This window comes from Nyctibius grandis, chromosome 3, assembly GCF_013368605.1.
Source record: "Nyctibius grandis isolate bNycGra1 chromosome 3, bNycGra1.pri, whole genome shotgun sequence".
NCBI classification, from domain to species: domain Eukaryota; kingdom Metazoa; phylum Chordata; class Aves; order Nyctibiiformes; family Nyctibiidae; genus Nyctibius; species Nyctibius grandis.
In genome coordinates, this window is record NC_090660.1 from 9,526,813 (window position 1) to 9,543,843 (window position 17,031).

The 17,031-nt window shown below is 44.4% G+C and overlaps 1 protein-coding gene across 4 annotated transcripts; it reads left to right on the plus strand.

Moving 5' to 3' along the window:
* Nucleotides 1-838: 838 nt before the first annotated feature.
* Nucleotides 839-15,458, plus strand: NHLRC1 (NHL repeat containing E3 ubiquitin protein ligase 1). Of its 4 annotated transcripts, XM_068397111.1 has the most exons (3): nt 839-2,567; nt 4,862-4,987; nt 14,325-15,458. In XM_068397111.1, exon 1 carries the CDS (start codon nt 851-853, stop codon nt 2,006-2,008), a length of 1,158 nt encoding a protein of 385 aa, XP_068253212.1. In that variant the 5' UTR covers nt 839-850; the 3' UTR covers nt 2,009-2,567; nt 4,862-4,987; nt 14,325-15,458. The 4 variants fall into 4 exon arrangements, with proteins under 4 accessions (XP_068253212.1, XP_068253210.1, XP_068253213.1 ...); XM_068397109.1 differs by lacking the exon at nt 4,862-4,987 and having other exon boundaries at nt 14,325-15,457; XM_068397112.1 differs by lacking the exons at nt 4,862-4,987; nt 14,325-15,458 and adding an exon at nt 10,628-10,989.
* The last annotated feature ends 1,573 nt before the right edge of the window (nt 15,459-17,031 follow it).

Sequence of the window (17,031 nt, forward strand, 5' to 3'; positions counted from 1 at the left end):
CACTACACCCTCCTTTCAGGTAGTTGTAGACAGTAATAAGGTCTCCCCTGAACCTTCTTTTCTCCAGACTAAACAACCCCAGTTCCCTCAGCTACTCCTCCTAAGACTTGTGCTCCAGACCCTTCACCAGCTTCGTTGCCCTTCTCTGGACTCTCTCCAGCACCTCAATGTCTTTCTTGTAGTTAGGGGCCCAGAACAGAACATAGTATTCAAGGTGTGGCCTCACCAGTGCCAAGTACAGGGGGATGATCACTTCCCTAGTCCTGCTGGCCACACTATTTCTGATACAAGCCAGGATGCTGTTGGCCACCTTGGCCACCTGGGCACACTGCTGGCTCATATTCAGCTGGCTGTCGACCAACACCCCCAGGTCCTTTTCCACTAGACAGCTTTCCAGCCACTCTTCCCCAAGCCTGTAGCGGTGCATGGGGTTGTTGTGACCCAAGTGCAGGACCCAACACTTGGCCTTGTTGAACCTCACACAGGTGGCCTCAGCCCATGGATCCAGCCTGTCCAGCTCCCTCTGCAGACCCTTCCTACCCTCAAGCAGATGAGTGTAAATATTTACATCGCATTTTCAAAAGCTGCCCAGAACAGCAAGAGAAATCCTCACGAAATTGCGGCCGCTGCCGTCAACAGCACTAGCAATGCTGTGATAACTTGGGACTTGGATGTTTATAGGGATCGGGTGAATATTTTACGGGTTGCGGGGGAGGGGGCGGAGCGGCGCTGCCGGCGGGCGGGTGCTGGCCGCCAGCACCCGCCCGCCGTTAGCGCCGCTCCGCCCCCCCCCCCTCCCCGGTCCGGGCCGCCCGTTAGCCCGCCCCCGCCCCGCCTGACCGCGGCGGGGATGGCGGCGGAGGACGAGGCGGAGCTGAGCCTGTTGGAGTGCCGGGTGTGCTTCGAGCGGTACGGCCCCGGCGGGCAGCGGCGGCCGCGGAATCTGCCTTGCGGGCACGTCCTGTGCCGGGGTTGCGTGGGGGCCCTGGGCGGCCCTGACCATCGGCGCTTGGAGTGCCCGTTCTGCCGGCGGGTCTGCGGCTCGGCCGAGACCAGCGACTGTCTGCCGCTGCTGCAGCTGCTGGAGGTCCTGGGCCCCGCCGGCGGCAGCGTCTGCTCGGCCTTGAGGAGGGGCGGAGGGGCGGCCGGGCCTGCCCCCGCGGGCCTCGGGCTGCGGCTGTGCCTGGGGGGCTGGGGGTCGCTGATCAACCCCACCGGCGTGGCGGCCTGCCGGAGGTCGGGGCGCCTGGCAGTGGCACACGACGGCAAGAAGAGGATCCACGTCTTCGGGCCGAACGGAGCCTGCCTGCAGCGGTTCGGGGAGCGGGGGGACGCGGGCAACGATATCAAGTACCCGCTCGATGTGACGGTCACGTCGGACGGGCACGTGGTGGTCACCGATGGCGGGGACCGCTCGGTGAAGGCCTTCGATTTTGAGGGAAGGGGGGTCCTGGCTGCCCGGGAAGGTTTCTGTTTGCCCTGGGGCTTGGATGCCACCCCCGAGGGTGAAGTAATCCTGACCGATGCGGAGGCAGGCGCTCTGTACCGCTTGACGGCCGACTTCAAGAGGGGGAAATTAAAGAAGTGTCAGATGATCCGGTCTCAGCTCATCAGCCCCAGAGGGGTTGCTGTCTCCCAGACCTCGGGCGCTATCGTGGTAATAGAGCACCTGAAAGCTCAAGGACCGAACAATGGCAGCACCCGAGTGAAGATATTCAGTGCAGAGATGGATCTCGTCGGCCAGATGGATAGCTTCGGTCTGAACCTCGTTTTCCCCTCCAAAATATATACTACGGCTGTGGCCTTTGACAAAGAGGGACGTGTTATAGTAACAGACGTCTGTAGCCAGGCCGTAATATGCTTAGGGAAACCTGAGGAGTTTCCCATCTTTAACCCTCTAATTAGCCATGGGCTTTCTTATCCTGTAGGACTGACTTACATGGCAAACAATTCCCTTGTCGTCTTAGACAGTGGTGATCATTCAATAAAAATATATAGCTCCACCTGAATGGGTTTAGATGTTTACTGTTATAGGTTCAAGCTGCTTTTGGCCATAAAGCAAGCAAAGTTCTGGTGTTAGTAGGTGTGTAGGGAGGAGGCATTTTCTGGGCTTTACGTGAAATTGCCCTCTTTGACCAGTGTGCTTCCTGCAGAACTTGCATCGAATATCTTGCCTATCCACGGGAGAAGAGATGGCCATTGCAGGCTGTAGTCAACAACGAATCAACGAATCAGCACATAATTTGGCATTTTAGAACTATTCCACACCTTGAAAACCAAATGTTTTTGGTACTTTTTGACAAGTTATAACAGCGACATTTGGAACGGAGTAATCAAACACCAGCACCTGGGAGAGAAAGTGATGCATTGTTTGTCTACATTTCCCAGCACTTAGTTTTCATTATTCTTCCTTAAGCATAGCTACGCTCATGGATGTGACAGAGTGGTTCCTGTTTCCGGGACTTCTGCATGAGAAAGGAGACTGGCTTGACAAAATGATAGGAGAAACGGAAACTTCAGTTCAGATCCAGCTAAGATCGTTGCGATGGAGGAGCTACCACTGATCAGTGAGTTGTGTGAATTGGTGCTCAAAGCCTGTTTTTTCCATACTGGGGAAACGCACTTCTGGGATCACTCTTCTCTGTACTAGTTTATTCCCACCTTTATTAGAGTTGTACTGGAGCACTTGGTCTTCCTGTATAATGCACAAGTCTGTGACTACCTAGAGATAATTTGGTGTGTGGTTACCAGCATGGGCAGCTTTCCCTAAATCCTCTTGAAGTATTTGTGTTTAGAACCCAAATACTTCTGCATATATAAAATGTAGTTGGCCGTGCTGCTAACACAGCTGCGCTTGGGAGGTTTCCAATACTGCCTGCCTCTGTCTTGTCATTAATATGGTACTTTTACACCCCAAACTCCAAGATCCAATTGAAAACTGAAATATTGGTGAGAAGTAATAGAAAAGGGGGATGTAAGCCTCATTTTTTTCCTGGCTTCCAAATGAGGTTTTGTTGAATGTGAATAGACAGCAGATTTACTCCAGTTTATATTTCCTTCAAAACAGTTTCACTGTGGACATGAGTTCTGTTGCCTTATTGCACAGTGGAAATGAAGGTATATCTGAACTATTTTGAGAAGGATTCCTCCACTAGAAGTCACTGCTGCATTTTAATTACTTAGGCGGTTCAGCATTAGAAGGAGGTTAGATATAAATGTAAATGCTATCCGAGGTAGAGACAAGTAGGTTAAAATGACATAAAACTTTTGGGGTCATTTATTTAGTCACTGAAATAATTAATATTAACTAACATAATTTGAAATTCACAGGCAATCCTTCTATCGGCAAATTTTTAATCTGGCTTTTGGTCTGACTTCACGGCATTTAATAACTGCATGTATTGCTGCACTAGTGATTTACCCAACACTTAACTTTAAACTGGAGCGGTTTTAGCCCTCTAATTCAGACAATGTATTAATCTGTCTTATGTTAACATTTATATAAACAAAACAAATTATTAAATGCAGCCATTTGTAAAGGGTAATTGAACAGTGACCTGCCAATAAAGTGTGATTTGCTTACTCCTATATTGAATAATTTAGTGAAAACTCCTCATATCTTGTTATCATGAGCTCCTTTGCTCCAATCCAATTTCTCTATTGCGGTTGCCCTGTACGTGGTTTCTGTTTTTTATTTGGAGATATCCTGCTAAAGTTGTTGTAGGGTCGTTTGTTGCTATTGAAAAATAAACAGACCTGCACATTTGGTCTTTTCCAGCCTTCTCTACTGCCAGGCCACACAGTAAGTGCCTTTGGTAGGACCAGAAATACTCCTTGGCCTTTCTGCAGTAGGAGGCATATGGCCCTGAGCAGAAGCCCTCTTGAGGGGTCAAGAAGGAAATTTGCTCAGAGAAGCAGCCCCCTGGATTATGTATGTCTTTGTAGGTGCTGAGGAGATGTCTGTCTTTGAGGGATACAAAAACAATTAGATAACACCTCCTTTGAGGAACTGCTGTGTTTTCGAATGCATGCAGTACCATCAGTGCTGTACTCCTACACAGTCGTTTATCGCAATAGCACTTGTGGGACCTGGATCCTTCCTCTGAACTGTGGGCTGTGAGCTTTCATCCCCTCAAACCTTCCTGTGCACCAGGAGCTTGTTTTTGCTACTGAGCTCATGGATGGGCAAATTTCCTAGTGCCTACTGCCATGTAGGCAACTTTCCAGCAGCTGAAACGCTGATTTTTAAGTATTTGGCTCATGCTGTTCTAAAATCCACAAAAACTCCCATTGTTGCCCATGCTGCTCCTGTCCCCTTTGGTATATGACTAGAAATCACTTGATGTTTGGGTTTGTAAGCAAAATAAACTTTGTGCCTTTATTCTGTCTAGTTTGCCGTATGCCATCTCCTGCAGTCTCTGCTTTACCTACTGCAAGCAAGTCTAGACATTTTGTGTGAATGATGCAGCTGGTTTCCTTTTGCTGTAAAGCTTGGTGCTTAGCGCTGTACAGCACTGCATCAGGGAAACCGTTACATTCTGTCTTAGTTCATTTGATGCAGGTGCCTGAATTGAGAAGCCATAAAGAACTGTATAAAAGCACTAATTAAAAATCCTGAGTTTTTCCGTGTGTAAGGGAAAACGCAGCAGTTAATATGAAATCTTTCTTCTGCCACATGAGAGAATTTAAGAGATAATGAGAGACAGAGATCCACCAATATGCTGATAACAAATGAAAAAGCCTTTGACATTTTTATTTACTCTTGCCTCTTGCTTTATGCATCTATGCACATTTCCTCTGTAGCTACTGTAGATATCCGTTGCCTTCAGGATGATACCTTAATGCCATCTGCTTTTCATAGGCCCAGGGGACACGTACTGCTCCTCTCCATCTGCAAATCTGTTGCAGTTTAGTCACACATTTCAACAGAAGAAAAACTTGGGTTCTGAGAGAGGGATGGCAAAGGGTAAGGGGCACCTATAAATAGGTAGGTGATGAGTTTGGGGTCTGACTGGATGTGCTCAAAATGGGGATAGCTGGGTATGTGCTTACCCTTGGAAAAGAGCGCCGGCCATTTCATCTAGAATGTAACGTGGGACTGTGTCTAGTCACTTCAGTGATAATTACCATTGCATTTATTTAAAAAAAAAAAAAAAGAACCTAAACTAAACTTTGCATAACCCTCTGCACCTCATGCTCTAACAATTTGGATTAAAAGCAAACAAATATAATGGACAGTATTCCCCTAATGTCATCTCTTCAGCCCCTGCTATAGATTCATATGTCTGTTGTGCACACACACACACTGCAGTTCCAATGTGGTTTATTTTTAAGCACTGATCTCAGGTTGCTGTCGTTGCGTATAAATATACCAGGGTATGTTTACAGGGTTTAGGAATAAAGGAGGCAGGGGAGTTTCAGAAACGTGTATTGAAATCGTGTCCTGTAACATACATATTTCTTGTTTTGCTTGTGAACAGGATAATTTTAGATAAAGAATATAATCATTTTTTCAGATTGATGAATAAAAAGAAGAAAGAAATACAGGGGGAAAAAAAAGGTAAAATTTACTTAATTTTGGCCATTGTCCATTTGACCACCTGTCCGTTCCCTCCAGCCACATCGCTGTGCACATCAGTTTGATGTTTATATTTTCACAAAGCATGGATGTAACACCACCATAGCATTTTTTTTAACATGGACTGATTTCAGGTGAAGTGGGGTCTCCTGTAATGTCCAGCCTCCAAACCACTAAGAGTTTTATAGAGCACGGTCCATCAAAGTGATGGCCTTGAATACAGGAGACCTTTCCTTTCTGGAAGGGTTGACAGAGGTAAAAAAGCAGCTTTCTCCCCTGGGACCATGGGTTATGGTGCTGTTGCACCCTGCACAGGAGCAATTTGCCTTCACTTCTTTCTCTTCAGTGTTAGGGGCTTTTTTCTGACTCTTCTCAGAGGCCCATCCTTATAGTTTACAAGTCACCTGTGAGTCACAGCTTGCCTTCACAGGAGTATAATACAACTAAAGCAGAAATATACAGATTTTGCAAATGAGTTCTAAGCCTCACACTTCATTCAGACATCTCAGGAGAAGTGACAGATCATTCAGAAAGCAGCAAGTGCCTGAGGCCTAGCCCCTCTGTAGGCAGTTTAAATTTACTTACTGATAGTAGGATTTTCTCCCCTCGTTACCTTCAGTTCCCCTATAAATACACCAGAAGCCTCTATATAGAATCCACTGTCCTACTCTAGAAGGTGGGAAATGACTCGTAAGAGATTGCCTTTTGTAACCTTCTTATCAGGTCTACCATACAGTTTCTTCATCAGCCCTGTCCAGCCCCAGCAATTGCTGTTTGAGTTGCCAGCTCATCAGATGCAGCAGGCTCTCTTGGTTTGGCCAGCTGTGTCCAAAAATGCTTCCACCTGAACGGAGGATCTTCCAGGTGGAATGTATAGCCCCCAGCAACAGGGGAGCTTTCTCCTGACCTTGCCGACTTGTTTTAACTTGGTGTGAAGGCTGCAGAGCCAGCACGAAGGCACACACGAGGCTCTGGAAACAAAGTAGAGATGACCATCTGAAATAGGTTTAGGTTACGTACAGAGTTTGAAATTGACGAAAGAATGCAAAATTCATCATGTCACATATGCAGTGGCTGACTGCACAGAGGAACAGGCCAGGCGGACCTGAAATAAGGTATCGGTCTGTCTCTCCATGCAATGCCCAGCCATTGCCAGGCATAAGGTTGGCTCAGCTCCACTGGAGACGAGCTGAGAACATGTACTGTCTGCTTGGTTCCTCTTCAGCAAACCCTTTATGCTACTGAATGCAGTGGGGAATCGGTGTTATCATTACCTGCACAGAAAAATTCCAAACGTACAAAACACGTAAATCTTTAAACTTGAAATACATTAAACCAAAGACCCACCCAGCATTTTTCCCTTTGCCACGTACTGCTGTGGGTCATACATCAGTCCGGGGGAAGGAATACTTGCCAGTTCTGTGTTTCTCCGTCGAAGCGGGCATTGACCATGCCTCCATTCCACATTACATTTTCAACTTCATTATCTTGACTAAATGTGCTAATAATAACATGTTTATATTTGATACTGTTACATAAACATACAGGCCTTCTCTGGAGTGCTTCCTTAGTACAACCTGTCTGATTCTCCTGGGCAGCTTCAAAGCTGTCGTATACTGGAGAGGTTCTCAGTGAGCAGATGATGCATCGCACTTATGCCTTTTTCTCACCACTGCTTTCCAAGAGATTTACAGATATTTTTGAACTTGGCGCTCCAGCCTCTCCTTGAGGCAAACACGATACAAACGTCCTGGCCCCGCAGCTGCAGGCAGTACAGCTGAGAATCAAGGGAAGCGTTTGGCAGACTTTAGACTAGATCTCAGACTTCCCGTTACAAGGTTGGTGCCTGAATAAAGCAGGGAGAGTCTGTGTTTAATTATCCTCTTGTCTGGGACTTGCCTTCCTGATTTTGGAAGAGGTTTTGACATTTTACCGATGATCTTGTTGTTACTAATTCCTTTGGTGTTTCCTACAAATCATGGAAATTAGTACTTTCCTAAACCACAATGTATTCCTAGATAATTGCTTCCAGTCTGCTCCACAAAGGTGTGTGGTTTCAGAGTTTTGACATGCTCTGTAAGGAGGTGTACTGCTGTGAAGCCCCATTGCAGTGATAAAGTTACTTATTTCATGTTGAGGATAGAAAGGAGGAGGAGAGATCGACTCTGAAGAGGAGAAAAAATTAATGAGAGGTGTCTGTGGCTTAAGCAGAGGGCAAACTCCACCAAGTCAGAGCAGAGAGCACACCCATCGTTTCAGTAAAGGGAATGCATTCTTACGAGGTGAAGCATTTCAGCCTGGAAAATGCACAAGACGATAAGGGCTGTTGCCTCTTGGTTAGTATTGACCTCTGGCAGTGGAATAACCTCCATTTGAACAGATTTCCCAGCCACAATTAGGCACTTTTCACATGGTAATCCTTAGGAGAGCTATCTGTTACTTTCAGCTCTGTGGTTGTAGCAAAAATCTGTGGGAAATGAAATTTTGGAGCAAACTAAGCATTTTAGGGAAGTATGACCCTATAATTGAATAAATACATATATAGCATTTTTCTAAAAATCCCTCTTAATGTAGGCAATTTTTGTTCTTTGGTCACAGGTGAGCACTGTATGAGCAGTGAGTTGAGATGAGAACAAATTCTGCTTTCATGGAATATACTGGTTTTTACATCAGGAAAATACTGCTAGTCAGAAGATTCTGTAAACCATTTTAAATACTCTAAATATATGCTTTGTAATGAAATAAGGATAGTGAATTTTAAACTGGATATAGGATCAGAGAGATAAGATTATAGCTGGGAAAATGAAATAATTTATTTTGAGAAAACTGTGGTGATGTAAAAAAAAAAAAGGTAAGATGTCCTTTATCAAAGCTTGCTTTTAAAACTTCTAATACAAAGAAGATGATCTTGAAAGAACTATCACACCTACATAATCACAGGAGGTCACTCATTTACTGGTTTTTGTTCCAAAGATAAATAGATGAAAGGTAAAACCCATATGAAAGTATTACTGCTCGCCTAGCGTGATTTCCTGAATAATACGGACTATGGAATTTAACCAGTATTAACCAGGATTTAGTAAGTACTGACGTGTATTGAAAGTAAGAAACAAAGAACAATTGTGTCTTTTACTATCACAGACTAAGGAGCTAATGTGAGAAGAAACAGAATGTCATTAAAGATATGCTTTATAAGATCTATCAAAAAGAGTCAGATTAAGTATTAAAAATTTATAATCTTCTTCATACGAAGAGGATGTGCCTGGCTCCCTTATTTGTCATTGTCCTTAATTAGGTAGGAAATAGAGCTCTTCAGTGAGTCCTGCACCAACTTCCACTCAACTTACCGCATGATATTATGGAGCCAGAAGTATTTCAAATACATATATTAGTCTTTTTCTATTATTATTATTATTCCTTCAAGTGACTTGTTTGAGTGGAGGCTTGCTCTGTCACAAATAGTTTATCTGTGCAGTCATGAGTACTGCAAATGGAATTGTCCACATAAATAACTGCCGCAGGACTGGGCTTGTAGTCAGGGAGATTCAGGCTAGTGCAGAGCTTTGCCCTGGAGAAGTCTTTGCAGCAGACTTTGTTATGACAATTTCTGGGAATGCTGCTTTGTTTTCTTTTACGTGCTGAAAGCCCTGTGCATGTTTAGAATATATTATAACTAATTATGACTTCCAACATCAGAAATCTTTGTGAAGCAAATGGAATGTAATGGTTTAGCTTTTCTTATTTATTCCTTCATAACATACTGAACCCTTGCTTGGTTCTTAAGAGTCCGTCAGACTACGTGAATTGGTACACCACCTCCCTTTTGGGACATGCCACTGCTCAGTCACCAGCAATCTGGGGCAAGACGCAATCTGGGGCAAGCCTCACTCTGGACTGGCATCAGTGGAGACCTTATACCTGAACAGCTCTTGCACATCCTGAAGAGATGGTTATTGGTCTTTGCCAACAGCTTAGGAGAGTTATGATGTTTTCATTATGCTACCATAATGAAAACATCATAAGACTCACTGTAGGTTCTACGTCGCAGGAAGACTATGCGAAAAGATTTCTAAGGTTGCAGGGTAGTTAGCCACTTTTTGTTTCATTTCAGATGGAGGAATGCTGGCTTTTAATGACCAAGTGAAAGGTACACTGTTTTTTCCCTAGTATGGCAAAGTGAAATTGAAGTTGCCCAAGGCCCAAGATCAGGGTTATGGGTCTATTTGTCATTTATTTCATGATGTTCATAAAGCTGTTCAGAATTTGGATGCTGTTACCATTAAAATGTAGCTGATATTATTCTCATATTTCCACTGTGTCAGTGTTACTGAGATAAAACCAAACCCACCCACTTAGAAAAAGTGTACTTTGAAGACAGAAGAAAATCTTCTCTTTCTTGTATCTCTTTCACTGGAGAAATAAAAGCCATGTAACTGAATTAGTTTCAAACATCTGTATCAAGTGATGGACTTTCACCCTCTCACTTATGTTGAACTTGAATCTCAAATCTTTTTTCTTGACGATAAACCTACATTTTTGATTTCTGAAATTCAACCATGGTGTTCCAACTTGTGCCTTTTGCACAGCCCTCACCCATTCTTCCCAGTTGGTTGTTTAGTCCCTTGAAGTGTCTTCCAGAACTATATTTCTCATTAGCCACTGTTTAGTAACTCTGTGGTGTGTAGGTGTGTTCACTCCACTTTGATTTCAGAAGAAGGATTAGTTCCCCCAGAGGTGCTGTCCATGTTTTGGTTTTGCCGTGTTTCTTTTCTAAAACAGCCTTTCACCTTTAGTGTCAGATTAAAGGGAGGAAATCTCAGATCACACTATGAATGGTGGGAAAGGACTGAAGTCATTCAGGGAATGCCTTTGGGAGAGAAAGGGTGGAGGACTGTACAATTTAAACTGTGTGTGGACTAACAGTTCTAGGAACCCTTCTACCCCAGCTCCCCCTGTGCAGCTCCGTTTGTAATAGTGACTGTGGGAAAAACTAAATCAGAAGTCACTAACTTGCAAGTCATTGGCTTTTTTTGTGGTTCTCTGCAATAGCAGCAGCCTGGTCCCAGTGATCCAGAGGTCCTCCTGTACTGGATTTTGTGGATGACTCCTATAACTGGTCTGAGTTTCCCTGTCAAATGCTGGTGTAGACAAACTACAAGAAGCTTGGAAGCCTGCATAGGCCATCTGTTCCTCTATTTTTTTCACCTGTAAAGAGCAAGCCTTTTTGCCATGAATCAAAGAGGATGAAATTTGAAGTGACAGGACAACAAAGGACACCCAGTGGTTGCGCTATTTTACAGTCTTTGATCAAAAAATGAGAGTATGATCTGTTGCTGATAATTTTTTTGTTGTTGTGGTTGATTATGAGATTATTATATTTGGTATGTTTCCTTCAGGCTGGGAAGAACTGGGAGGGGGAGTGATTGGGTGTTTTGTTTTCTAAATAAAAGGTCCCGAGTCTTGTTATGCACCTTAATTAGCACCTTCAGCACTTGTTTCCACTTTATACGGGAACTGATGCAACCTGTTGAACTTCATGTGAATCTTCCTGTTGACTTGAATAGACAGCAGAATGGATCCAAGATCTGTGCTGAGCTGACTGACTTCTGTATGTTTTAACAAATGCAATTCCACCGCCTCCCTCAAGGCTTTGCCTCACTCAGCTTCCTTACCTGCTGACCTCCCGATGCTTACTGTTCTCCTGTCTAATCTATTTCAAGCAGTAGCTTCTTTTCTTCTCCACGCTTTAGACAGGCATTTGGCTAGAGCGTGTATTTGCAGGCATCTCTACAAAGTAATTGCGTAAGGAGAAATTTTGGTTTGGCCAGCATGGTTACTAGCTCAGCTTACTTAGTAAGCAAGTTTGGTGGATGCACTCCTCCCTCCCCACCCTTCTCCTTTTCCCAGGGGCAGAGCCCAGGTTCCAGTTCTCACGCAGGGTAGCCAGCAAAGTTCAGCTTCTCTCTGACAGCAGAAAATAAACCAACAAGGGGACTGTGACTGACTGCAAAAGGGTTAAGAGGAATCCTGCTCTGTTCCAAGAGGCTGCTGCCACTAATCAGGCTGTTTATATTTACAGCTTTCCCATTCATCCCTACTGAGCAAAAAGCACCTCTCTGAAAACAGAGCCTAAGCATTGCCGTATGTTAGACAGTATCTGATTGCTAACTGAGGAGACTTGGAGACTGCAGACTCACTTTTTCTGCCTGTGGTAAGACACACACCTGCACTTAGCAAATGCATAATAATTAGTGATGCTCTGGACACTGTTTGTGAGCCGGCTCCCTACTCACAAGTGCCCTTAGTCTTGATTTGGGATTCGTAGTCACAAGAGAACTGCAGGGATATGCTGGAGTGACGCTCACGTACCAGACATTCCTTATCATAAAGATGAAGAGGGGTGAGAGCTTTCTGGGTATGAGCAATAATGGGAGGGTTTTCCATTCCTTCGGTTTGCTGGGACCTGCCTACTGATTTAAATGTAAATAATGTTACAAACCAGCTGTGACAGTTCGTTGTTTCTTAGGAGAAGCATCTGATGTCTACTAATATATAGTAGAAAAAGGAAAAAAAGGAAAAATTATAAATCTCTACTAATTTAACATCAATCCCTTTTTATAACTTAATAGTTATATTAACCACAGGTAGGTGATGTCAGTTCCTTTGTGGCCCTGTGATCTTACTTTTTTAACAGTACAAAACTCTTTCCTTTTCCTTTCCTTTCCACTACCATAAACTATTATCATCACCACGATGTTTAAAGACTGTACAGTGGCATGTGTCTGGTAGGGTCAGCAGGACAGGTTCCCTGCTATCATGGCATCTAATACGATCAAGCTCACTCTTAAAATTAGCTAGGTTTAGTCCTCTGGTCTTCTGTGTAAGAGGCCATTCATTCCCCTGGGGGGAGGAGTCAACTCATTTCCAGCCCGAGTGGGTTCCAAGACAGAATCACAGAACGGGTGAGGTTGGCAGGGATGTCTGGAGCTCACCTGGTCCATCCCCCCTGCTCAAGCAGGGCCACCTAGAGCCAGTTACCCAGGACCATGTCCAGACAGCTTTTGAGCATCTACAAGGATGGAGGCTTCACCACCTCCCTGGGCAACCTGTGCCAGTGCTTGGTCACTCTCACAGTGAAAAAGTGTTTCCTGATGCTCAGAGGGAACCTCCCATATTTCAGTTTGTGCCCGTTGCCTCTGGTCCTGTCACCAGGCATCTCTGAAAAAAGCCTGGCTCCGTCCTCTTTGCACCTCCCTTCAGGTATTTATACACATCATAAGATCCTCCCCACTTGAGCCTTCTCTTCTGCAGGCTGCACAGCCCCAGCTCTCTCAGCCTCTCCTCACAGGGGAGATGCTCCAGTCCCTTAATCATCTTCGTGGCCCTGCACTGGTCTTACTCCAGGAAGTCCATGTCTGTCTTCTACTGGAGAGCCCAGAACTGGACACAGTATTCCAGATGTGGCCTCACCAGTGCTAAGTAGAGGGGAAGGATCACTTCCTCAAACAGCTGGCAGCTTTCCTCCTAACGCAGCCCAGAATAAAAGGGCTGCATGAAAGACAGTTTACACCCGTTTGTTCTTGTGCTAGCGTGTTCCTTGAACTTGAGTAGCACCATGCTTTTAACTGCCCTGAAAGGAAGCATAAACAGCCACATCCCCTCTCAGTCTTCCTTTTGCTAGACTAAACAAACTGAACTTTTCTAGTCTGCTCTTGTTTGAAAATATTCACCACTCCCAGTTCTCCCAGTAACCCTTTTGTGGGTCTGTTCCAGTTTGAACTCCTCTTCCCTAAATGCTGTACTGGGTTTTCCATGTGGAGTCTCAGCAATGCTTTTTACAATGTCATCTGTACCTCCTCTTTCACTGTTGGAAATAACTCAAGTGATAACAGCTCCAACTACGTATGCTTTTGTTATATCACTTGGTTATGAATCCAGGCTGAACACCCACAGCCCTGCTCTCCCCGGTATAAATAAATTTAGGAAGGTATTTGAGTCAGGGGTGGAGTGTTTCCTGAGGTGAAAAGGGGATGGCATATGGATCATTAACATCAATAGCAACAAAAATGTAAATAAACCCATCAGTGTATCATTTTTTTCCCTGACAGCTGAGGAATGTGAGCTACACAGCACACGACTAGCTGTTGGAGGAAGACAGAACTAGTGCCTTTATCTGGAGTTGGGATTCCAGGGATGTTAAATTCCCTGCCAGAAACCAAATCCCTCCCAAGACGACAGAAAGGTTCACTTTGGATTCAGTAAAAACTTCAGTCAGACTTCCAGAGTGTAGGGAAATGTATCTGAGCAATAGAAAGAATTATTCTTGCTACTTTTTTCCCCCTTCTTTGCATCCCATCACTTTCCTGGCTATAGCTGCATTAGTCTGCTTCTAAGCTCATTTGTTTCTGTTAATGTGACTTTTCATTTGTAGGTAGCAACGACCATTAAAGTTCCCACAGGAATTTGAAACTATTTCTTCCTGCTAAGTGATAGGAGATGGGAAACAGAGCTCCCTGCCCCCTGTTCTTCAGTGAGTGGAGCAAAGTGTTTATCCTCTGTACAATGGTCATGTAATTAAATGTAGTTAAAATTGAGCAGCTCCTCTCACAGATGGGTTAGTCTCATCCACTGTGCTGAATATTGGGCTGAAGTTTCTAAAAGGCTATTGCAATATTGTGTCAGAGGCAGGGAGAAAACGTTGGATCTGATCAGTGAAATTGCATTCAATATTTTTTTCCCCCCACAGCAAGGAACGCTTCAGCTTGATGGAGATGCCACTGCACCTGCCTCGGGGACTTTCGCTGTAACTGTTCACCTCTGATTCCAGAGTGCAGTCTACTCTCAGGCACCCAGGATGAGTGTGGAGGCAGAGGTAGGGTCCTAGCAGAGGTTAGGACCTCATCCAGGTCAAGCCAAACAAGTCATTCAAACCATATGTAAGTTAGCCTGTAAAAACAGATTTAGTCTCTTCACCACTGAAAGAGCCTCTAAACCAACTCTGTTCAGAGCCTGTTAAAAGCAATACATCACACAGGAATCTAAATACATAGCTGTCAGTCACCACATGTCGCTGTGAGCAGCGTCTGTTGGGCAGGATAATGTTTAGGTGCATATATTCTGCATTAATTCCTAAAATTGGCAATTAAAACTACTTATTTTCTTTCCGAGTGTCAGAAGAGCATCTGTCACCACAGCCCCTTTCTGGGCCCAGAGTGTTGCCATAAATATGCTGTAGAGGACAATTTTCATTACTCCAGCACAGCTTTAGAGACAGTCAAAACAGATCTCTGATAAGACAGAGGTGGCAAACATCCAGCCTGACTAACGTCCAGCTTGAATTTGGAGTAAAAAGGAAATGGAAAAGCAGCCTGAAAACCTGGCTGAGGGCACTGGGTAAAATCCTGCTCTCATGTACTCTGTTGTAAATTCAACATACCTGTCCAGTGGGGTTACTCGCAAAGCCTAGTGATGTGTGTGAGACAGAAATTTGGTTCCCAGCGTATCATTATGGGCAGGCACTTGCTTCCTTTGGTGCTCTTTAAATGCATTTTATTCAATGAAAAAGTTTGTGAGCATAACAGGACACTCATTTGTGTCCTGTCACAAATACGAAGTCATATTTTATCCCACCCCTCCAATATGAAATATTTCTCCCTTCTCGAATGTCCAGGCCTCCTTCCTATATGCTAAATGCTGTTTAAAAAAAAAACCCAAATTATTATCCATTCTTCTTTTTCACCAACATCAGTGGAATATTTATCAATTATTTTGTTAGAGCTACGATTTCTTCCTAGGTTTTTTCCTAACCTAAGTGTAATAGATTATTAACCTTAAAAATATCTGTTGGTTTTATTATACAGTATTTGTTCATTTTACCTCTTTCTTTCAGACTGGATGATGATGTAGTATGTTTGGGTTGAAAATAAATTTTTGTTTTCTTTGTTAATTCTGATTTTAAAAAATGCTCAGTAAAATAATTATTTTGGTCAATCTTATAAAATACGTGCCTTGAATTAAATTTAGTAGTAAAAACCTTCATTGTAAGCATCTTTAGGACTTCAGGTGCTGTAGAATTAAACACTTTGTCTTTCTTTTGATACTTTCAACACGGAAAGAAAACCACTGCTTTGCTTGCCATGCTCTGACTGCTGCCAGCTCCTCCTCTTCTCTGGCTCCTGTGACATGAGGTGAAGTTAGACGTGCCAGTGACAGCGTGCACCAGTCAGGCACAGTAAGATCTGTGCTGGGGACGCTGCTGACCAGATGGATATTCTTGGCAGGCACCATGTCATTTCTCCCTGCCCTTCACTAAAGAAAGGAGGTCAGTGGAATGCTCTGCCCTACTGGCAGGGCTTCGGGCATCAACTCAGGGTGCACAGTGTCGCTCCCCCGTTTCCACATCATGAAGTAAAGCTATTGGCCCTCCTGCTCAGAATATATGGGAAGACACGGGCATGCCTTCATGTCAGATCACATTATCTGTGTTATGCCTTGGGAAGATGAGGAGCAGTTGGAACTTCCCACCAGGCAAAAGTAAGGAGTGATATTTTCTTTACGCTCTTTGCTGAACTGTGGATTGATGGACATATGGAAATGCTGAAAGGGAAGAAACAAAAATGAAACTGAAGGAAAGCAAGAGGCAGACAAAGATTCAATCCTGGCCCTAGTGAAGCTGCAAAATTCCTGTTGACTTCAGTGGTGCAGAACCGGAACAAAAGAGGGGGTGGAGGAAAGCAAGGACAGGAGAAGGAAATCGAGGAAGGATGGTTTCAGATGATTTTGTCCCCGTGTTCTCATCCCTGTTCCCCTCACCCACCATAAGCCTCCACTTTCTCTAGCTCTCATCTTTTCACATTGCTGAAGCAGTAGGCTGTCATTTCTCATCTGATATCTCCCATCCATCCATCAGCATGTCTGCGATAGCTGGCAGCTAATTCTGATGGGTGAACGACCCATCAGTATCCCTTGCCAGTTCCCATGGGGCATGTAAACTGATCAAGCTAACAAACGCTGACAGGTGAGAGACATTCATCCACAGTTGCTACCGGTCGCAAAGACAGAGATGTAACGGGTTCCATATGGTAGCTGTGTTCGATGAGGAAACACAATGCCAGAAGAGAAACATCTCATCGGCCTGAATTGCACTCACTTCCTGCAATGCTTCACAGATTGCTCTTTGGGCTACTTAATGATCTCATGGGGCCCCTATAACGTAACTCTCTTCTTATTCTGCTGTAACGCCAAAGGTTTAGAGGAGACTAGAAATATATTCTGCTACATGCATGCTGCCTGATAGATGTTGTCAGGTCATGGTACAGATGTTGCTAAAAGCCCTTCCTCAAGAGGACAGAAAAACTTGGTGGAACCAGCACCTCATTCTTGGCAGATGTTTTTCAGGGCATGTTGATGTGAATGAAAGAGCAAAAATCCTTTTCCCAGTTACCTAATGCTGG

Bases quoted from the DNA above. Each gene is read 5' to 3' on its own strand.
- NHLRC1 (XM_068397111.1), top strand. From the start codon at position 851: ATGGCGGCGGAGGACGAGGCGGAGCTGAGCCTGTTGGAGTGCCGGGTG.